The following is a 22,199-nucleotide window of genomic DNA, read 5'->3' as shown; positions in this document are numbered from 1 at the left end:
AGGTAGATAGAATGATAGAATGCATACTCTTCTCTTCAATTGAATCTCTACATTGAAGACGTTTTCGGTACTGATCGATCGCGTCTCCCAGCAGAAGTGAGAAGTATCAAAACCCACCTGCTTGTTCTTGAACTGAATCAACGTATCGTCATTCTTCACGATCTCGTAACCAAGATTCTCCGACTTTGGGAAGATCTTCTCCAATCCTACCCATTGTCCGGCCATCTTGTAACGATCTAATCATCAGCAATGATCAATCATCCCCAGGCCACCTTAGCTGGGGTGCTTTGGGGGAACAATCTGGGTGAGAGGAGAAGAGGCGCTAGACGTACCATTGGCATAAACGAATTGATCGTCATATACGCAAGCTGAACATCAGCCCTCTCTCGACCCTCCGTTAGTATATTCCATTCTCCCACCGGTCAAGACTTGAATTCATTTTTCCCCCGTCATGAAGGAGCCAGCAAGGCTGAATAATAGTTGAAATGTCATGGGAGAGTAGGTGAAAGGGATTTGGAGGATACAAATTTTCGTCCCGGTAAAAGAGAAACCCACAACTCACCAGGAGCATACCTAGCTATCCTCTCTACAGTCCATTGACAACTATACAAAGCGATCACATCATCTATCAATTTTTGTCGATTAGGAGGAAGTGGAATACTTTTACTAGGATCAGGTTCCATATCCTCCGTAGGGAGAGTTTGACGAGGTTCAACTTGTTCACCTGGTATACCTGATGCTGCTTCTCGGGTACGGAGGATGATCTCTGGGATTTGGTCTGACATTTTGCTGGTTATGTTGTCTTCTCTTTCAAGTAAATTGAGGGAAGAGACGAGGATGGTTCGTTTACCGGTGTAGTACTTCTCTTGAGAGTATAAGAAGTGGGGATAGGGAGTGACGTGTGGCAGAGAGCAGAACGGTTTGAGATGGAAGAGGTTCAGTTGATGGGCATTTGTTGAAGGGGATGTGAGGAGGGGTCGGGGTTACATGACGTATGATATGTGTTATGGATGTTGGAGATCGGGCACGAGAGACTTTCCGGATGGTATGACGAACTTCTCGAGCCCGAGGTACCCCGAAGGCCGAAGTGGTGACGTCTAGGACCAAGGCGATGACGATCGGAGTGTCAAGATCGACACTATGAAGGTTATACGTCACCCTCTCTCTCACTTCTTCCTATTTCCCTACCCCTGTGTCTTCCAGTGGCCAGTGGCCAGTGGCCAGTGGCCCGTAATCCGTGGGGTGATTTTGTGCGCGTACAGTGAGGCAGCTCTCGTATCTAACCCATGTCAAATGATTAGTGCTCCGAACTTCGGTAAAGTATACACGATGTCAACATCTCTGTCTTCCTCACAGACATTAGATAGACTGCATTTAAACCTCAGGTATACATCCCCGACACTTCTTTCTCCACCTTTCCAATCTTCTTTCCATCTCCCATACCTGGTGCTGACCAAAGTTCATCGTCTTCTTCTTCCCATTGTCCTTTATTGCGTCTCACCAGATCGGCCAGATGCGGTATGAGGGCTTGGAGTGAATCGGCTAGGTTTGAAGGTCCAAGGGAGGAAAGAGGGAGGGGAAGTAGAAGAGTCGTAACGTTTTCGACCGGGAATGCGGGATGTATGGCCTGAATTATCAAACTCTGACTTTTCACTGGTACCATCTCTGACTCCCGGTTGCTTCCTCGACCACACACCTATCGCCCACTCTTTCTCTGAGTTGAAAGTCCAGCCTTGACCATACTGGTCTTGGAACACCATATGCGACCCACTTGCACCACGATATGTGATCCCATTCGAAAGGGGAAGTCTGTGTGAAGGAACGAAGATGATGCGTCTTGGGGCGTTTCCTTCCACAGATCGAATGAAAGGTCCGACTCACAGCTGATAAGAAAGCAGCCGCCAACCCCGTCAAATGATTAGGAGTCTCATAACCATATTTTCCATCTGGTACTCCTTTTTCAACAGATGAAATCACCCTTATTGGTGGATCTTGAGGTAATCTTTTACCACCTATAGGAACATACATGACGGGAGAATACGTTGTCAACACAGTCCTATGCCATTCAGCTCATTCATTTCTAAAACACATAGAGATACTCACCATTTAGCATCAGGAAACATACCAATGAGTTTCTCCGTCATCATATGTGCCATCCTCGGTTCGAGATCATCTTCCATCATGACCACCATGGTCTCCTTCATGTCTATCCCTCTTCCGATAGGATCACCATTGTGGAGAAATCTTAGATTTGTAGCAGGAGAGTTTTGAGGAGGAAGATGACGTAGAAGATACCGACCAGCTTGAGATATAGCTAGTACGAGTTCTGAAGGAGTGGATGAAGGGTTAGAGGTGACTGAAAGTGTTGGAGGTGGTGGAGTTGTAGGAGAATGAGGTAATTCATCATCGGAAGAATCGGATTCGAGGAGGTATCGAGGAGGCGGAGCGTCGAGAGAAGAGAAAGGGTCATTCATTCTTGATAAGACTGCTCTCTTAAAGACGACCTTGGGTGTATTTTGGTGAGTACGACCTTGTAGCTTGTACTCTGCAGTCGAGTAGAAAAGTTTAAAAGTGAGGAATGTTGAGGTGGACGCGCAATCGTTTTCGATCGTCATTGGGAAAACCGACGCGGAGCCCCACAGATTCTGGGTCAGAGGTGAAACACGGAATCAAACATTTCCACATTTCCTCTCAGTTTTCACCAAAGTTTGGGGTAAGATCACTAGTGCTGCTACTCTAGCTGCTAGCTGCTGTGACTGGAAACAAGATGCCCCGAGTGAGACCGGCGACATTAGGCGCTGTCAGACCGTCAGAAGGGAAGAAGATCAATTTCGACGATGATGAAGATGACTACGTGCCATTGGTACGTTCAGCCCGGCGAGATGAGGTTGGGGTTGTCGAAGCTGCGGACGGGGATTGGGATGAGGATGGAGATGAAGATGAGGCTCCGGAGACAGTTACAGTGGGTGCTTCGAGGGTTGCGAGACTCGAAGCGGAAGCAAGGGAGCGAGAGTGGGTTTTTAATTTCTCATCTTCTTGTGGAAAATGACTTCGCCCCTCTCTGGAGATGAAGAGGAAGACAACGAGCTGATAATAGATCCGCTCAAAAACGTCGTCAAGCTGCACGTGCTCGATCGGAGAAGATCGCAGAGATGAAGTCGAAAAAGTCACTGAAGCGGGGTACACAGGCAAAGAGTCGCCAGACTAAACGGCCAAGATCCCCGTCATCAGACGAGGAGGAAGTAGAGGAAGAGGGAGACAGCGAAGGAGAAGGGGAGGATGACGCTACCAGAAGATTGAGACGGAGGATGGAAGCTGCCATGGCGGATGGCGCGAGTGAGTCGGAGGGCGATTCGTCCGTTCAGAGATCTGAGGAGAGCGATTCTGGAGATGTGTCTGGAGATGAGAGCGTAGATGAAGGGTCAGATGAAGATATTGACGATGATGAAGATGGGGAAGGACGGACTGAGAATGACGACGATGAGGATGAAGACGAAGATGAGGGAGATCTGGAGGATGGAGATAGTGATGGTGAAGATGATGATGACGACGATGATTACTCGGAAACACTCGAGGAGCCTACAACAGACGCCGAGCGACAATTACACGAACGAATGCAAGCTGCTATGGAGGCTGCGGAAGCTCGGGCTGGTCTATCCGTCCAAAAAGGTCCAGCGCCATCCTCGTCCAAAACACCCAAATCGGCTCTCAAAACTACAACTGCGTCCAATACACAGCTGGAGTCTGAACAAGTCGAAGAGACCTTCGACCTCACCCCTTATCACCCCACCGCCAAGCCTTTACCGCAGAGTGTCATCGAAGCTGCTGCTCGTGCTCATGCGATAAAAGCTGCGACAGAGGCCCAGAAGAAAGTCGTGCATGTGGATATGGTGAAGAAGAAGAAACGAAGAATAGAGCCAGAAACAATAAAAGTCATCTCGTCAGTTATCCTCACGATACTTGTTTTGTTTCAAAGGTGTCAAGGTGTGGCTGATCATAACAGAGAAAACAAAACATTATTCCTTCTCCCCCCTACCCTCGGTCGTCAAGATGACATCCCACCTGTCATCGGACCCGGTCAGACAGGGAGAGGTGCCAATGCGAGGAAAGCTTTCGTCAGAGCTGCGATGAGCCAATCTGGTCGTGTTCCGCAGAAGGGATTGGTGGATGGAAGACGTAAAGTCCGTGTTGGTCCGACGAGGTGATGGCGGATAAGGGAGTGGTATGACGATGGGTTGGAGTGTGGGAATTGATACGATCGGACGTCTTAGGCGTTTACGATGTGAAAGTATGGAAGGGTGAAAAAGAACATGTCCGTCATGACATGCTTGATATGAATGTTTTACCCCTGGCCCCTGGAGGAGTACCTCGGTGGATCGGTGTGCCCTGGGAGGATGAGACCTGACCCTGGTTTTCTTGACCCTGAAAGAAGAACTGTGTCAGGGGAAGGTGGGTTCTATGCGCGTCTCGAGTGAAGAATCTGAATGCTTTCGAATCCAACGCAGTTATGTAGTGGAGTGAGGGTGGAGCAGTTGCTGTGTATGCATTCCAGTAATGATTGAAGGAAGAGGAATCCAGTGTGAGCTTTGACATTGAAAAGTGATGAATTGTTTTCAAAAGGGGTCCGTGTGAGAAAAATCCGTTGTACGTTGTGGAAAAACAAGGAAAATAAAGAAAAACTCTACTTTGACGCCACCGACAGATTAGACTTTTACGACAACGTTTCCCCTTCTTTTCCTTATCCCACATTAGCACCCGTCTTTTCACCCGTACTTCTTACTCAAGCTACTTACATACATACTACCATCTTTATCCCACCAATCTCTCCCCTTTCATTCTGACTGTATCCTATCTGTTCAAGTAGCCAAAGACGACGGTGGTCGAGGGAGAAACGAACGCGAGTCTTTGAGTAGTAGGTAGTAGGCAGTGGACATTGTGGGGGTCGTGAGACGCGTCGCGGAAGGAACAAAGGATCTTTTTTTGAAATCACTACTCACACTCACTCGCACTTCTTCTGTCTCAAACCCACCCAATACAACATTCAACATCCCTCCCGTTCAAGGAAGGGGCTGGTAAAGGGCCCCATTCATAACCTCCCATCCCATCTCTCTTCCTCTCTCTCTCCCTCATTAAATCACACACCTCTTGCCTTTCCTTCAATAATCGTTACCATAATTCGTTTCAGTCCATCACTTAGACCAAAGATTGGTTGGATCATCAAACCACGCACCGACCAAGAAACGCCAACAACAGCTCAAACCATTGTTAAAGAAACGACATGTTGATGATATCTGAACCTCAGACTTCGATATTGTCAGACCGTTCTTCTTCACCGCATCCAAAGGTGGTTTCCACATCAATTGCCACCCTTCAACCTATCATGCATGACAACGGTTCGACATCAACAATACCTCGTTTAGGTACAGGAGGAAGTTTTGACATGAGTATGTCACAAATGTCAAGTGGTTCAACAATGACAATGACAATACCCACTGGTCAGGCCAAGGCCACAGGGGATAGTTTACCTAATTTAGGTGATGTGGATGCGAAATGCGGAGGTTGCGAACAGATCATAGATCAAGATAGTGGTGGGGTTGTCGTTGCTTTTGGGTGAGTGGTTTCTTCCTATCTTCTCAACTTCCTTATTCACCCACTCCACTTCGCCGCTCTTCAGTTTGTCATGTTTACTCCTATATTGTCATCTTTGACTCTATTTAAAGAATGTCACCTAACTCCCTTTCGAAAGTCACTTCTTTCAATCTTCTCACACACACCTTCCTTAGTCCTCTTATGTAGTATCGATTGTTCACACTGACCTATAGATCCGCCCTTTGGCATGTGGATTGCTTTCGTTGTGCCAAATGTAAAGAACGCGTATCAGCAGATACAAATCTCCTCTTACTTTCTGATGGTAGTCCAGTATGTGGGAATTGTTCATACCAGGTACGTCTATTATGTCCTCGAGAATACCGTCTGACATGGCTAATGGAACAGTGTTACGTTTGCAAGCAGGCAATAACAGAAGAGGCTATCATGACTGGGGATGAGTCATATCATGCTCATTGTTTCACTTGTAGGACGTGTAAACGGAGGATCGAGGAGTTGGTCTTTGCAAAGACTAGTCAGGGGATTTATTGTATGGTGAGTGGTCATATATCGCCCCTCCTTCATCCTTCTCTTATCTCACCTCTCTTTTGACTCATCCGTCCTCCATCTTCCTCCTCTTCCATGTCACCTATGCCCCTGACGAGGCAAGGCGAAACGCTGGAGCATCGCTCACACCCAGGCATGCCACAATGAGCGAGTGGCAAGGAGTAGACGACATGCAGAAGCAAAACGACAACGAGCGGCGAGAAAGAACGGAGAGAAGAAAGAAAGTCGACACGAAGACAAGAAAGATCGCGAAAGAGATCTTCGAGCCAACGATAGTCGATCAGATTTCTCTCCAATACCATCAGCCTCAAGTTATCTGACATCGCCCAGTATGCTTCCCCTGGCACAAGCCTCACCCCTCGTATCTCCCCAACCCACACCGTCGGTCACTTCGAGCGATCTTCAGACTCCAGCCGGTTCACACGTCAGTGGACTCGCGAATGTCAGTGAAAGTTTCGAGTCAGAACTTCGTGCTAGATCTCTCAGTATCGATCAACTGGCTCCAAGATCTATATCTCCCGCTGGGCGTCCAGGTATGAGCAACGACGCTCCTCCTCTCTCACCCACCGAAGGTGTTTCACATACCAGAGCAAGGACAGAAAGCTCTGTGGAAAGAAATGCACAGAACAGACCATCTTCAACTGTTCCTACCAAGAATCAATCCACTTCCCAGTCAAATATTTCTCAACGGCCTCTCTCCCCGCCCATCACTACTCGTAATGCCAACCTTGGCTTGGGTGTAGGTCCAGTTAGCGTCAACGGTCTTAATGTACCCACCAGTAAAGCGGACAAACGTAGGTCTATCAACCCAGCAATGACATTCAACATGGACGCGGCCAATTCGACATTCGCAGTTGAAGCTCGTCCTCTTCCCCCATCTCCCCTTCGAGCATCTTTCACAGATCTGCATCATCCAGAATTACCTCTTCCTTCTCCGACATCTCCATCACCTTTACACGGTGGTGGGACTAGCTTTCCTTTTGCTCGACCACCATCTGCTGCGTCAAATGGGTCCAAACCCGAACACCCACCAAGGTCAAGTTCGGCGAACGGTCACGAGGCAGCTCAGGGGTCTCGACTGGAACCCTCTATCAGGTCGGAAGGGAGAAGATCGAGCGAGGAGGATGCACCCCTCGTTCCTCCAAAAGACAAGGCGGACAAGTTGGAGAAAGTTGACTCGGCATCTACACAAAATGCAGACAAAGGTCGACCAACCTTACCACCCAACCTTCCTCCAATGTCATTCTCCTTATCTGACCCAGACTTCGCTCTGATACTCAATGGAATCAATCAATCTCCCGCCAAAATCTTACCGAAATCGGCAGATTCTGCAGAAACGGCCAGGCCATCTCTGGAGCAAACTGTGGGGACGATACCGAATGGTGGAACTGCTTCCCCACCCGAATCACCCCTCCGAGAATCATCCTCCAGGAGTCAACAAAATCTATTGACGGCTCGAAACGGTCCTGTCAACGCAGAAGCTGGCGGATCAAGATCGAGATCACCAAGTAGATCAAGATTATCGCCAAACGACTCAGTGTCCCCGAAATATCTTCGGACACGTCAACCTAGTGCAGAGTCTACCATGTCTATCAGTTCGAGATTAGGCCCGGAGAGCTCGTTCTCGACTCTCGCAGAGGTGTTGGCGAGTGCGAAACATAATGGTCAAGAGACAGTACATATGGATGTGACGGTTTTGACGGCTATGTTGAATGAGGCGGAAGAGTTGAAAGAGAAGATAGCGGCTTTGAATAGGAAATACACTGGGGCTAAGGTGGGTCTATTCTTTCCCATCTTGTTCTCGCATTTCCTCTCTCCCCCCACCCTTCATCGCTGTTGTCGGATCTGTTCTTAAGCCTATTCGTCCCTCTTACTTGTATCTCGATGTATGGGGTACCACATGAGGGGAATAAGGGGCCGACATCAGGGGTGTTCTTGGGCACTTGTGGTTTACGGGTACATGTCGACAACCATGAACCGGACTGACGGATAGCGCACGAGCCAACAATACAGCGAAGGACTCACAGTCGCCGGAGAGGAATACGACAAAGAGGTTGTTCTCCGTCGTGAGCTCGAAGCGGAGATCTCTCGACTCCGGGCTCAAGTCCATAGCCAAACGGCTAGATTGTCGGTGATATCTGGTGATGAAAGACGACAGGAGAATATGCGACGGAGGAGTAATGATTTGGCGAATAACTTGACTGGTTTGGAGAGGGATATCTCGAGGTTGAGAGCTCAGAGGGATATGACTTTGGCTGAAGTTGAGGAATTGCATGCGAAGCGGAAGAGGTGAGCACAATTGTTCTCAGCTCTACCACTTTTTCACCTTCATCAAGTCTATCCTCTGTTCCAGAACCCGTCGGTTTACTGTGTATCCTGATGATCCTCACGTATGACACTCCCTCTCACCCGCGTGTTCAAGACATCGAATTGCCCTGACACTCAGTCTCGATGTCCCGAACGAAGATGCCGCATCCCTACTTGGCCAATCCCTCACTCATCGACTGGACACCATCAAAGAAGCTTATCGAGAAGAACTAGAACCTCTCACTGCGCAACGAGAAGCTCTCTTACGTGAAATCGCCGAACTTCGCGAGTCACGAGAACAATTCCTGGAAGAGTCCGCCGCTCTTTCAGCTAAAAATGAAGAATTAGCAGAATTGAACGCTTCTTTAACCCGTCAAGCAGATGTTTTACAAGATACAATCATCCGACAACGTCCCACCATCTTTTCTAAATCCTCACGAGGAGGTTTAGGTCATCCTGCCGCATCACCAAGTATGTCTAGTCTCACCACTGCTGCGTCTACGTTACATGAAGTACCTGAAGAAACTGCTAGAGTCGTCAAAGCTTCTAAACCGGAAAGTATAGAAGCTGTACCGGCTAGAAGGTTTAAATGGTACGGTTATAAATCTTCTAAAGGACCAGAAGCTAGTTCTGCAAGTGCTAGTATAAGTAAACCGATATTGTTGAAAAATGGGAATACTCAGAGACCTAGTACAGAATTTGGAATGAGGGATCATCAATTTAGTCAACATTCCACCATGAGGTTTACTAAATGTGAGGTATGTGGGGAGAAGATGTGGGGTTTACAAGAGGTTAAATGTCAACGTGAGTCACTCAATTATTTCTCACTCTATCCAACCAGTTCTCTTTTTCTCTCTGTCTGGTTTTCTGTCTTTTTGATTATCTTACATTATATTCCCGAGTACATTGTCAGTTCTTCAAAGTGCGTTCACTGACTGCAGTTTGCGGAGTCATATGTCATTCGAAATGTGGCGAAAAACTTCCTCGGTCTTGTCCCGGCATACGTCCAGCACAAGATAATGATGGTCCTATCCGTAAGTCATCTATTTGAGAAGTTTCAGCAAAAGCTCATGTCAGCTCCGTCAATGTTCGGTAGAGACCTCATTGAGCAGGTCCAAACGGACAAGACGACAGTCCCTGTGTTAGTGACCAAATGTATTGAGGCTGTCGAAGCTGTCGGTGAGTGATCGTCCCTCTCATATCCTCTCAAATTTTACTCGGCTTTATCTCAACGGTTTCTCATATTCGACCACTTTGACCACATCCTGGCTCTTTGCACCCAACAAACAGCCACGTTGTGCTTCGCTTCGGTCGCATTTGATTACGGTTCACCAGACACTGTTCATTCACTGACACCAAGGCATGGAGTACGAAGGTATCTACCGGAAAACAGGCGGATCATCACAATCGAAACAAATAACAGTTTTATTCGAAAGAGGTGATTATGACGCTTTTGATCTTGCCGATGTGGAAGCTTTCAACGATGTTTCAAGTATCACAAGTGTGCTGAAAACGTATTTCCGCTCGTTACCGAATCCACTTTTGACACATGATCTACATGAAAGTTTCGTTGCTGCTGCTAGTGAGTTTTGTTCCTTTCTCATTTTCACTTCTTCATGGCATTGAACATGCTGGTCATTAGAGGTATTTGTGATGTTCCCTACTTCATATTCAGACTGTCCCCTCGGTCAAAACCCCTTTGAGGCACATCCCTCCGTCCCCTTCCCCCGGGGATCGTCCTGGTGTTGGCAGGATCCACACTCGCTCCTTGTTTGTTTCAGGACTTTTGTCCTGGCATGATGAGTCATCTGGACGAGCCTGCGATGATGGAGGTTCTGTGACGGGCCCCAATGAGGATGTCGCTGACGTTTAGCAATCCGTGACTCTCACAACAAACATGGTGCCCTCTGCGCGTTACTCAAGGAACTACCAAAGGAACACTATGCCACGCTCAAGACTCTCATGTTACATCTTAACAGAGTGACGAGTTATGCGAATGTGAATTTGATGACCAGTCAGAATCTCGGTGTGGTCTTTGGTCGTGAGTGTCTTCTCTCCTAGTCGATCATGTGATTTTCTATTCCACTAGTTTCTCCTTCATTTTCGTTTCTTCGCGCATGTTTCTCTCGTCGGGCTCTTCTTCCCCCTATCCCCTAGCGACTCATGTGCGTCAGAAGTAGAGGAGTTTTCGTGTCGCTTCTTCCTTCTCTCATCCGAACTTATGCTGATAGAAAGCCACGCTCATGCGTTCATCCGACCCCACACGAGAATTTGGCGATATGGCCGGCAAAGCTTTATCTGTACAATGGATGATCGACAATGCTCCTCAGGTCTTTACGGAGGCTTGATCGCTCGCTCAATTCGTCTCATTTGATGAAGACATATCTCATACAACTCATCAGACCCATGGGTCTATACAAAACTCCCTTCAGACGGGAAACTGGTGTTAGGAACGATAGGAAGATGGAACAGGACAGTTGGTGATCGTGGGTATTTGGGTATACATATACCCTATGAGGAGAAAGAACAAGTATGTAAATTGGTACGAAACATTACCTGGATATCTAAGATCTTGTATTTGATACCTTGGGAAATGCACCAAATGTCTAGAGTCGTGACGAGCTCTCACCCATAGGTGCAAAGTGTGGGACAAGGGTAGTACATAGGGGTTGGAGTAAGGGGGGGATGCTGTGTTGATCATCTCTCCTTGCACTGGGTCCTTTGGTGTTTGATGCGTCGTCGTTTGACGGCCTCTTGGCCTTTGGGCGTCTACATACGTATTCCATAGCTGTGCATCATGCGACTTGCACCATCATCACCTCATGTACGGAATGTAGAATAGAGTGGTAGTTTTCTCTACTCTACTTGCTACTCGGCTTTTTAAAGATGTATCTCATCGTAAGTTATCTCAAAACGACATTTCTCCATACATCATATTCGTACCAAGGTCGCGCATTACTTGTCCTTCTTCCTCTAAGTTACGTCATATGTGTAGCTAGTGAATATGATTGGTTGAGGAAGAAGGATGAACCATGTACTGACTGACATTCAGTCCAAACGAAATCCAAACGACCTCGACGTACTCAACGTTGATCTAGACCAATCGAACAATTTCCCAAACCCACCTCCGGCATTCATAAAGATACTCGCTATAGTATTCGGTACATTCGGTGGATTAGTCCTACTCAGTGTTCTTGCGGTGATATACAGAAGATATTCATGGGATAAACATTTCAAACGATTAACTCGTGCTGATGGTTTACCGGAATTGAGAAGAGGTGATAGAGTCGATATGGTGGAATTTGAAATTGAACCTTTTCCTCATCATCAAGTATCACAAACTCCACTTTTACCACGATATATTCCGATTGATAATAATAATCATTTCTCCAATACCACTGGGAATGTTGGGGATGTTAGTCATTCACAAGAATTTCAACCTCCTAATGAACCTTATATCAACGTCAATAATCGGATTCGTCATACTGGGATTGAGAACCAAGTTGATCGGACGAGACAAGAGGGATATGATAGAAGAGATGTTGAGGATGGTTCAGGGAGACAAATGGATTCTCATCTTCAAGAAAGAGATATAGGAGATGGACCTTCCATGGGACACGCGATGGGTGGGAGGGGAACAACAGGATCAGGAAGTAATTCGAGGATCAGGGATGGATCTGGGGCAAGGGATAATAGAGGTGGTGGAGGAGGAGGAAAAGGGAAATGGTTGTTCAGACCGAGTAATAGAAATCATGCTGAACCCGAGAGAAGGAATGTAGAGGACGAGAGGGAAGATGGATCGTTAGGTTCACCACCTGGATATGAGCAAGTCATGGGGAGATGAACAAGAAATAATGTATGTATCAATAACTGTCAATCACACTATATATCCATCCTCCCTCGCCTTCTTGTTCTGAACTATCGTAACTCATCCGACTGACATCTCTGACAATATTATATTATTCCAGCTTGTCTGTCATTTCTTCATTGACCAACCTTCCGTCAATTTGCGGCGTTTTGCGCATCCTGCACTCCGCCATCACCCCCTCACTCCTTTCCTGAGGCCCTGCAGGCCCTGCAGCCACTCAGCGCCATCGACGCCACCTCCGAGGAACACGGTGCCACCGAGACGACAGGAACTTTCGAAACTCAAAAATGAAATTGACTCTTTCGCTTTTGTCGTCAAGAAACCACTTTCACCAAGCAACGACACAAGATTAGTTTGATTACATCCGAGTCACCAAGTGACATCCTTCCTTAACCAGCGAACGATACATGGGGTGAAGAATGCGACAAATATACCGGGTAATACGGCGAAAAAGATGTCTGAAAGCTAGAGTAACCAGAGTGTCTTCCACACTCATTTCTGACAATCCAGAAAGGTCCTTTGAAGAATAGGCCTTCTTATCCCTGGTCCCCTCTTTCTGGATCATCGCCTCTGACCTTCTAAAAGAAACTGATACACGTCCAATCTCCAATTCAGAGCGGATAGTTATTGGACCCATAGACTGGGATGAGCAGCATCTTTTTCGCTTTTCACATAGTTTGATCATTGGAACCGTCATCGACCCGTTAGTACCAAGTACTGCGTAACAGCACATATTTGCTAGGCAAGAAAGAGCCGTGTGGTGGGATTAGTGGGCAAGATGAACATCACCGTGAGTCTGTTATTGGTTAAGCAGGGTATAGCTGATACGAGACAGCTCGACGACCTCTCCCCGGTTATCTCGTACGTCTCAGCGAGCAACGGCTGGAAGAGTGAGTTGTTCAATTCTTTCCTCGTTCAACCAGAACCCGATGGTATAACTCTGTAAGACCAGATATGAAGCTGATTTGTACAGGTCAACAAACCGATTCAGGATTATCGTCATATTTTCAAAGCACATTTCATTCCACTACCACGGATGTCAGTATTTTCTTCCATTTTCCTTCTACCATCACTCTTCATCCGCCGCACCTCCTTTTCAGTACCTCTGTAGTCCATATGTAGCCTTGTGAAAGATTGAGTCGGCGTGTAAGGATTATATTAAATGATAGGGAGACTCAGCTTCGGTGACTTTTAACGGTACCGCATGTTATTTCTATGGTCAGTCTTTTACCTTGACGTGAACTTGTCAAATCTGACCTTTGTAAGGAAGTACATGGGATAACCATGGAGCTTATAGTGGTAAGTGTGACTATACAGATTAGTGAACTCAAGCTGAGATATGAGCTAAAGTGGACGATCAACCGGTTCAATTGTTCTTGGGTTATAGTGCCGATAGAATCTTTCAAACTCCTATTTTCGTAGCTACTGGTTTGGCCGCTGATAAGGAACATACTGTGGTATGTGTTTGTCGTCTTTACTCCCTCACGACTGAGGAAGGAGACTTGAGTAGATATATACATGAGGGTGTGCTGATGAAATAGATATTGACCAATTTACCAAGTCAAACTAGTCCTCCGGCCAATGCGACTGTACAATGGTTTTTAGATATCGATTATGTTATCATCACCACCGCTACGTGAGTTTCTCCTTTCCCTTCCCTTCCCTCTTCCGACGTTGTCTGCCCATCATATCTCTTTCGACTTCCCAGGGTTTCTATATGAATGCTGTCGTGCACTTAAATCTAGGACAATAACTACTTGCTAACCACCCAGAACCGACAAAGTCTTCACTAACATATTCGACGATTCTCACCCTTCGTTCTCTTACGACAACACATGGGTAGCTCAAACCAATGTTGTCAAACCACCATATTACGATCTCACATCTCATCTCAGTCCTGCTAGTCAAGCAATTGCACATTTCCAGTGAGACATCTTTCCTCATACTCCACCTCACAACGGTCATGGGTGTTCATCATTAACGAAATAGATTCAACGGTTCTTCCGTCGGTCTTTACGGTGGGGTCAATTTTAACCATGGGAATTACTCAGTAAGGTGAGTTATCATTTCTCCGTCTCTTATAAGCTCTTGGAGGCTTTCTGATCTTCAGTTTGGATGGTGGTCCTACTCAATTATACAATGGATCACATTTCGAATTAGTGGATACTTTACGTATGTCAATCCTTACCTCTCCACCTCTTGAATCGGATTACAGTACTGTACACAATCTTTTCTACCCCTCGTTTCCCTCTGAGTCTGTCTTTCCTTAACTCTCTCATCGTGTTATCAAGCCATCACAACCATCTCGATTGTGCAACTTCAATTCTCCTCTGACCTATTCCTATTCCTTATGTCCAAGATCTGTATCTGATCTCTTTGTATCACAACTGGTATTCTACACAACTGGTAATCTACTCAATTGATTTCTCTGTAACGGTATTCGACATCTGGTCAATGGAGGTTAAATTGATCATAGTCTACCTTGCCACCTCCCTCTCTGAAGGGCCTCATTCATTAACAATAACCAACGTAATATCAGGTTCTAACAACGCTTTGGATATAGATTACGCTCTTGTCAATTCCACAATAGATCCAACCAACCCAAACCCCAATTTAAATTCCACTATCACCTCTGACACTTCTCTCAATGGTGACGATCATCATAATCATGCGGGTGCCATAGCGGGAGGTATAATCGGTGGTTTATCCTTATTAGGATTAATTGGGATATTGATATGGTACATATTTCGACGAAAAAGGATTGTGAATAAAATAGATCTTACTACTTCTTCAATTGAATATAATGGAGAAGAAGTTAAACCTTTTCCAGTCCCAGTACGACAAAATATATCTTATTCATCAAACCATTCTACCAATATGTCCACCACTCAACTTTCAGGTATCTCGAACAATATGTCCACCACTCAAATCCCAGGTATGTCAAACGAAATGATTACGGGAGTACCGAACGGTATGAATACATCACAAGTACGTTCGAATAAATCAAATATGACAAGTTATCTCAATTCCAATTCAAGTACGAATAACGATGATGAATCAATCATTGGGGGAAATACAAGACAAACCAATGAAAGACAAGTAGAATTACATTTAAATATTCCACCACCTCCATTATCAACAACGACATCTTATCTTCATTCAAATTCCAATCCAAATTCAAATAGACAATCTATACAACATCTTACTTCATCTCGTCAATCTTATTTCCAAACTTCAACTTCAACATCTTCCATGACAGATCCAGATTCACCAATACAAGCTCAAGTCAAAGGTGCATTAACGGCCACTGTTCAGACTACACGTCCTGTTTATCGGGAAGGTCTCAATGTGGTAGAACATGAGAGGAGGGAGATGGAAGGAATGGACTTACCACCTGATTATGCTCAAGTTGCCAGGAGATCGTGACCCTGCATCCTACTAGCTTGAGAATTGAATCTGCCCAGTAGTGTGTACCGTGTAATGGGTACTGTGTCAATGGTGATGATCAGACAGGCATATGAATCAAGTTCGTAAGTCTACAGATCAAGCTTTGATTTGTCAATTTTGAGTGTGTGAATGAGGTCTGAGAGGACCACAGGAAGTTTAGAATGGACGAAAGGAAGTAAAGGAGAAACATATGCAGGTCATATGTAAATTTTGTTGTTTAAAAAGTCACTTTCAGATGCATTCTTTTCAATCTCTCTCTCTCTCTCTCTTCGTCCTCTTGTCGTTCACAAATGATACAATGGTTTTTTAAGTCTAAAAACGAATCCAAATGAGAAAAATTCCCGATATAAGAAAAACCATACCAATCCCAATCCCAATCCCCATTCCGAATTCGTATCAAGCAAGGTTTTTTACTTTTCATTTCCAACTCTGAATATGTATTCAGATTGAGATTTCTTCCATTGACCCAAGACACTACGACACCAAAAAACCGCGACCTAAGAGGAATCTTCGTTGATTTGATATCCAAGAAATAAGGATAGGCATGAGAGCAAGGAAAAGCAGACAAGTGAAGATAGATATGTTGTAAGTTGAGAGACAATCGTATGTGTTAAGTGATAAGATTTAGGTCGTACTCGAGAGTGACATCCCGAGGGATGATGTGATGAGATAACTACCGCCTATTGAACCCTTAAGTCCACTGAATTTCGTCCCAGATCGTCCAAAGCGGCAAACATATCGCCCACCGTCAAATCATTCAATAATGACATCCATTCCCCGTCATCCGAATATGAGATCTTTGGTCGGGTCGAATTGTATGATCCAGGTTTGGCACAAAGTTGACATTTCTTCAACACTTTCGAGACTAGGTCGGAATAGGATACATCTCGAGTAATGTGAATTTGTAGTTTCTCCTATACATCAGCGGGGGCTCTCTACAATGTTCCGAACTAGGCTGCTATTTGTACTCTAGGTAGAGCTTCATGATGACACCCTATCACATTCTCGATTGAACGACAAAGAGGGAGAGTGGCTGAGAAGGGTTGATCAAAAAAAGGGCTTGGACGAAAGAAAGGCTGGTCGGAACAGGTTGACGATGGGAACAATAGGAAGGAGAAACAAGAATTCACTCACAGAACCACAATGTATAGTAACCACCACCAATCCATCCCCACTAGGTTGTCTACTAACAGGCGTACCACCTCTGACCATTCCTTCTTGTACTCCATATGGTGTAGCAGGACTTTGACTACTAGCCGTACTAGCTTCCGTACTTTGACTATCTCCACTACTTCTTTTCCCTCCAGACATTCTCTTTGTAAAGTAAACAGTTCCACCTACTAAAGTCGAAGAAGAACTAGTTCCTAACATTCCTCCACCCAAACCAGGATTAGGTAACTCTTCCATTGTTTCTTGCCAATCCTGTCCACTATTAGGGACAGGTAATGGTGGTTGAGGTTTTGGTCTTATTTGATATACTTGTGGAGATGAAGCTGATCTTGAACGTAATGGTGGTGGATGTATCGCGGAAGAAGTTGGTATTGAACTATTATGAGAAGGAGCTCTTGACATCATCATCCCTCTTGCTGAAAATGGTGGTCCGGCAGTTGGTGGATGAGAATTATATGAATAATTCGAATTTGGAATTATATCATTTCCTTCTTCTTCTTCTTCCTCATCTGCTATACCTAATTGACCTAATCGAGAAGCTGAAGCTTGTCTCATACCTCTCGGTAACCTTTCCCCGAAAGAAGCCTCTGAAGCTGTGGACATGGCAGACATATTAGATCCCATTCTAGGTAGAGGAGGTGGCATCATAGGTGCTTGTTGATTACGCCATTGTGACATGGAAGGACCGAATTGATCTTCCGTCATTGCTCGGGCTCTAAGATCCGCTTGTCTATCGGCAGGCATAGCTTGTTGACTCTGAACACGTCGACTAGGAACAGGTGGAAGATATCCACTTCCAGCGTTGAGAGATGGTGTTGATCTACCGGATCGGAATCCAGTTGTAGATTCGTCGTCATCAGGATAAGAGGAAGTTGGCATGTTGAATGAATATGGAGGTTGTTCAGAAGCAGGCGTAGGTGGTGCGAATGAAGATTGAAGATAACGTTGTCCGGAATTTCGACTTTGAAGTGATAGTCTCTCGGATTTGATCTCTTCAGCTCGTTTACGTTCAATTTTTGCAAATTCCCAGATCTTGTCGGCCCATTTTCTCATATACTCTTCACTTTTGCCAGACATGACAAACGAATCTTCGACGTTTTCGTAATATCCAGCATTTTGAGACCGAGCGGGAACAGTCCATGAGATGGCAACACGCCAACCACTATTAGGATCTGATCATCAGCACGGATTCGCACAATCTCCGGGCCTCCCTCTTATGCTGTTTTGTTCACCATGAAAGGGGTTTGTTCATCATGAGAGAGGTTTTATCACAGGGAAGAGATGGACTGACCTGATGACAGAGGCGGTTCCAAGCTGACATGCTTGATGTTTGAAACGAATATCCGTCCTTTCAGATTGTAAGGTCTTTTACTAGACATTCCCACTTTACTGGCCGTCTTATCTTTCCTCAACATGCTAGCGTTCTTACTCGACTTCTTTTCTTTCCTATCCGGCGCCACTTCTTTACAACACAACAACATACGTTCAAATAAGAACACATGGTACTCGCGAGGTTGTTCCGCTTTCATGACGCTGAAGTGATCGTCGAGATACAAATCACCAAATTTATCATATTCGTGTCCTTTCCAATCTTCCACACGTTCGATCAACTCGGCGACAGTTGCTTGTTTAGCAACATGATCGGTGATGTCGTTTATCCCACCGGCAATGCGTCGAACAGCAGCAGCTCCATCTTCAAGTTCTGACCGATAGGGATATTCGTGCTTCGCTGTAGACTTTAGCACGGCATCTAAGAGAAGACCGTATTTTGTGATTCGTTGAATGGGCTTGATCATGAATGCCTGAAGTTCTCTCTCAGGATGAAGACATGGTCGTTGGCTTTCTGGCAAAGTTTCTCCTCTCTGCGCGTGTGAGCTGGAAGCACATGAAACCCAGTGACACTCACCATTAGGTTTGGCATCTGATCATTGACCAGAGTAATCGCTCTAAGGTAATTGGCGCAATACGGACCATAACAATCAAACTCGGTTTCGCTGGTCACAAACGGCATACCCCATCTACCCTCGGCCCAAGCAGATTGATCCTGCTTCTCCTCGATGGGAGCGTACTCTGTTTCGAGCTTAATGAGGAATTTGCGCTAGACAAGTCAGCACAAATGGCACATGCGGAGAAAAAATCGTGACTCACGTGAAAGTCAAGGATTTTACTGATGTTGGAAAACATGAGATGAGCCGTATCCGGTGATATGAGTTGAGCTTGGACCATCTCCATTTGACACCTGACTAGAATCTCGATGTCCTGTACATAGCTCTTCTCACTCTGGACCAACTCTTCAACACTCTTGAACGCATTTGCATCCGCAGACGATCTAGACATACCCCGTTGCATGTTCTCCGCAGTGGGCGAGGAGTCCGCGGCGATGTGCACACCGCCATTCATCGTGGCCGCCATGTTGGAGATAGTGTTGCTACCTGTTCCTGTGCCACCCATGGGGAAGGGGAAATCAGACGATTGTCTAGCGGAAGCGGACAGACGCATGGATCCTGACATGTTGCCGAGTCCTGACGACGCTGTGTAGGGTGTTTGGGGAGATCCAGGGATGATAGCCGAAGCGGGTAAATTGTCGACCATATCTTCGACGGTCTCGAGGACTTTCATCAATCCGGTCGAATCGAATCCCTCTGTGTCTTGGCCATCGGCATTGGCCGTTTTGCCATATAACTCGTGCAGCGCCCACATCTCTCGATGCCATCTGCCTTCTTCTCGACGTTGTTTGAGAGCCATGCAAAATACCGCTATATACTTTTGACACTGTTTGGCGTTTTCTGGTTTCTTGGCCCAGTTCTTGACGCCGTCGGGAGTAGAATAAAAGTCTGGGAAAGTAACTGGGATGGGAGGAGGGGCCGGGTAGTCGGCATAAAGGGCTGAAGAGGGGTCGGAGAAAGCGGGGATGAGGAGGTTGTAGATGTGGACAAGGGGAGAACCCATTCGGAGGGTGTGACACATTTGAGTGACAACATCGAGATGTTCTGCATGAGGTGGTTGTTCTGGATTTCAGCGTCATGGCCCATTGTACGATGTCATGCTGTGAGAGATAGTTCATGCCCAGCGGCCGACACGGGCGTGAGAGTCAGAGGGATGACGGAGTGGACAATGGAACGGTCCACTCACCCAGATAAGGCTTGAATCCCTCAACGCATCGCAGACGCTTTCTCAGATATGAACATTGTTGATACAAAGTTCTACTGGTGGACAAAGATGCCGTTTTGAGCGCAAGCGCATTGGGTCTAGTCTGATCAGCGACCATTCCACCGGTTCAGACGGAGACGGGAAGGAGAAGATGTGACAACTGACTGATTGGAAGGCATCCTGATGCTGGCCGTGTCGAGGGGCTGTAAAGAACCCGCACTGACAGAGCCTACCCTCCTCCTCGAGATGGATCCTGATGACATTGATATGGGTTGTGCTGTGGACATGAGGTGTGAACAATGGAACTGATGGCCGTGGTCGTGTCACGGTAAGTGGCGGAGGGGAGAAGGTAAGATACTAGCAGAGCACTGAAAAAGCGCTAACTGCTCAACGACCAGGACCAAATGTCAAGACGGTTGATTGCCGCTTGGTCGTCCTGTCGCGTTGAGTGGTTTGGTTTCCAAGCCCACTGGGAGGACTTGATCCGTCGTCGGGAGGTCGGCAAAGACGGGCAGAAGATCAGAGGTGTGTGGTGGAGGATGAAGGGGAAGATTGACACAAAGGATGGTTTTGGGCTGCTGACTGAAAATGACTGGGGAGTGATCCCAGGCGGACGATCGGGGATGGTGATGAGTGGGTCGAAGGACGTGTTGTCGAGGGAGCACTTTGAGTGACCTCTAGTCGCGTGGTATCTGACTTTGACTTTAGCCCGAGACCGTTCGACCGCTCAACGGGGGGTTTTTGAAAAGGATGGAGAGGGAGTAATTGACAAGATACAGATGTACAGTGTAAGTCGAGAGGTGTAGAGTGGAAAAGGAAGAGAGTGAGAAAAAAAAACCGAGGGAACGTGTTAGTAAGGGGATTTTGCGTTGTCAAGGGGGTTGAAGAAAAAGAGAACACAGGTAAGGGTTGAATGATGACAATAGGTCCTTTGGCTTTTCCCCTCTCGCCTCTTTTTCAACTTGACGCCCCCTTGAACCACCCTCTTCTCATTCGGATAGAGAGGAATTATGTTAAAGAACTTTGAACTCACGAGTCTTGTCCACACGCGTCTTTTCGCTCAAAAGTCGGAGCGGATCCTTCCCTAGATGCCCCAAAAGACAAAGTGTCTTGCACAAGTGAAAGATGAAGTCGTGGTGGGGATATTTTTGATGACGCTTATGCCGATGCCGCACGAGACGACGATCTTTTTATGTTCCTGCAATGCAACTAGTCACGCGTCGTACAATTTTCTTTCCAGTCGCCTGCAGTCGTACAGTCGTATGATCAGGCGTCAACGCACTAGTGATAGTCGGTAAGCTCGATGGTGGCGACAGTGGGGGGATGACAAGATGTACAGATCGAGTAGAGAGCGAATAGCAAGCAGTAGTAGCGAGTTGATGTGGCGTAGTACAGCGAACAAGGGACCGAGCCTGTCGTTCCGTCCTAATCCCTTGATCCTACAAGCTCGGACCTGGAGTCTTTGTTGAAAGCAGGGGATGAATGAAAGAGAAGGAAGAGAAGAGTGACGGGCGAATGAGAATAGACAAGTGACGATGGATAACAACAACAACGACAATGTACACTTCTGTATGTTTGTCAGAATACTGGAATGCAAACTTGGTCGATATATCGGAGGACGAGCCGATTCCTACCGTGCTAGTCTCCTACAGCTGCCGTAGGCTTGCCGTTTACTTAATGACTCTTTTTCGAAAAGATCAAACAATAATCAAAGTCGAGACTTTTGAGATCGTAATATTATGTCGCGATTGTCGTCGGTGGGTATTTCTCAAAACTTGCTAGATCCTACAATCCTGGCTTATGTTTCTCGATTGACTCTTTGATGATGTCGAAATATGAAGAGATGAGAATTGAGAGGACAAGGGGGTATGAGGATAAGGATGAAACGCGTGTGTTATTGGGTGTGGAGGGTATGAGTGTGTGAACGATATGAGTATCCGCTCAACGTGGTAGGGATGAAGTGGAATGGTGGATCGGATGGTCGGATGGATGATGAGGATAGAGAAAGTTAAAGAGATGAGAAAAGATGAGTATCGAGACGAGAGTCAATTGAACAAGGCAGGTGGCATGGCAGGGAAGGGGAAGGGGAAGGGGAAGGGTATGA

At 46.3% G+C, this 22,199-nt stretch overlaps 6 protein-coding genes across 6 annotated transcripts in view; 3 read left to right on the top strand and 3 right to left on the bottom strand.

The window, feature by feature from the left end:
• The window catches only part of TREMEDRAFT_66776 (uncharacterized protein), a gene marked incomplete at both ends in the record, with an annotated part of 2,356 nt that extends 1,068 nt beyond the window's left edge, over nucleotides 1-1,288 (bottom strand). Inside the window, 4 exons of the mRNA XM_007001811.1 lie at nucleotides 160-236; nucleotides 333-368; nucleotides 563-742; nucleotides 1,285-1,288. Coding sequence (XP_007001873.1) covers nucleotides 160-236; nucleotides 333-368; nucleotides 563-742; nucleotides 1,285-1,288 — 297 coding nt within the window. The remainder of the gene's footprint in view (nucleotides 1-159; nucleotides 237-332; nucleotides 369-562; nucleotides 743-1,284) is intronic.
• A 93-nt stretch (nucleotides 1,289-1,381) lies between these two features.
• On the bottom strand, nucleotides 1,382-2,564 carry TREMEDRAFT_70656 (uncharacterized protein; the record flags this gene model as incomplete). The annotated part of the gene is made up of 3 exons (XM_007001942.1): nucleotides 2,104-2,564; nucleotides 1,882-2,056; nucleotides 1,382-1,627 (listed from the first exon to the last, which is right to left on the bottom strand). Exons 1-3 carry the CDS (start codon nucleotides 2,472-2,474, stop codon nucleotides 1,382-1,384), a joined length of 792 nt encoding a protein of 263 aa, XP_007002004.1. The 5' UTR covers nucleotides 2,475-2,564.
• Nucleotides 2,565-2,767: 203 nt separating this feature from the next.
• TREMEDRAFT_58392 (uncharacterized protein) lies at nucleotides 2,768-4,205 on the top strand (the record flags this gene model as incomplete). The annotated part of the gene is made up of 4 exons (XM_007001190.1): nucleotides 2,768-3,012; nucleotides 3,098-3,336; nucleotides 3,427-3,940; nucleotides 4,004-4,205. 4 exons carry the CDS (start codon nucleotides 2,768-2,770, stop codon nucleotides 4,203-4,205), a joined length of 1,200 nt encoding a protein of 399 aa, XP_007001252.1.
• Nucleotides 4,206-7,390: 3,185 nt separating this feature from the next.
• TREMEDRAFT_24881 (uncharacterized protein) lies at nucleotides 7,391-10,808 on the top strand (the record flags this gene model as incomplete). Its single annotated transcript, XM_007000492.1, has 8 exons — nucleotides 7,391-7,927; nucleotides 8,147-8,442; nucleotides 8,600-9,264; nucleotides 9,402-9,494; nucleotides 9,538-9,639; nucleotides 9,821-10,042; nucleotides 10,334-10,501; nucleotides 10,696-10,808. 8 exons carry the CDS (start codon nucleotides 7,391-7,393, stop codon nucleotides 10,806-10,808), a joined length of 2,196 nt encoding a protein of 731 aa, XP_007000554.1.
• Nucleotides 10,809-13,106: 2,298 nt separating this feature from the next.
• On the top strand, nucleotides 13,107-15,754 carry TREMEDRAFT_58390 (uncharacterized protein; the record flags this gene model as incomplete). Its single annotated transcript, XM_007001189.1, has 10 exons — nucleotides 13,107-13,118; nucleotides 13,164-13,218; nucleotides 13,302-13,366; nucleotides 13,498-13,546; nucleotides 13,673-13,785; nucleotides 13,870-13,964; nucleotides 14,101-14,253; nucleotides 14,318-14,383; nucleotides 14,439-14,500; nucleotides 14,805-15,754. 10 exons carry the CDS (start codon nucleotides 13,107-13,109, stop codon nucleotides 15,752-15,754), a joined length of 1,620 nt encoding a protein of 539 aa, XP_007001251.1.
• Nucleotides 15,755-16,605: 851 nt separating this feature from the next.
• TREMEDRAFT_20727 (uncharacterized protein) lies at nucleotides 16,606-20,352 on the bottom strand (the record flags this gene model as incomplete). Its single annotated transcript, XM_007000384.1, has 7 exons — nucleotides 16,606-16,689; nucleotides 16,910-18,117; nucleotides 18,237-18,807; nucleotides 18,852-19,043; nucleotides 19,094-19,953; nucleotides 20,078-20,193; nucleotides 20,261-20,352. Coding segments are annotated over 7 exons (3,123 nt in total), but the record flags the coding sequence as incomplete, so codon positions are not given.
• Between the last annotated feature and the right edge of the window lie 1,847 nt (nucleotides 20,353-22,199).

This window comes from Tremella mesenterica (genome assembly GCF_000271645.1).
Source record: "Tremella mesenterica DSM 1558 unplaced genomic scaffold TREMEscaffold_1, whole genome shotgun sequence".
Classification (NCBI taxonomy): domain Eukaryota; kingdom Fungi; phylum Basidiomycota; class Tremellomycetes; order Tremellales; family Tremellaceae; genus Tremella; species Tremella mesenterica.
This window is presented reverse-complemented; position numbering and strand designations above follow the sequence as displayed.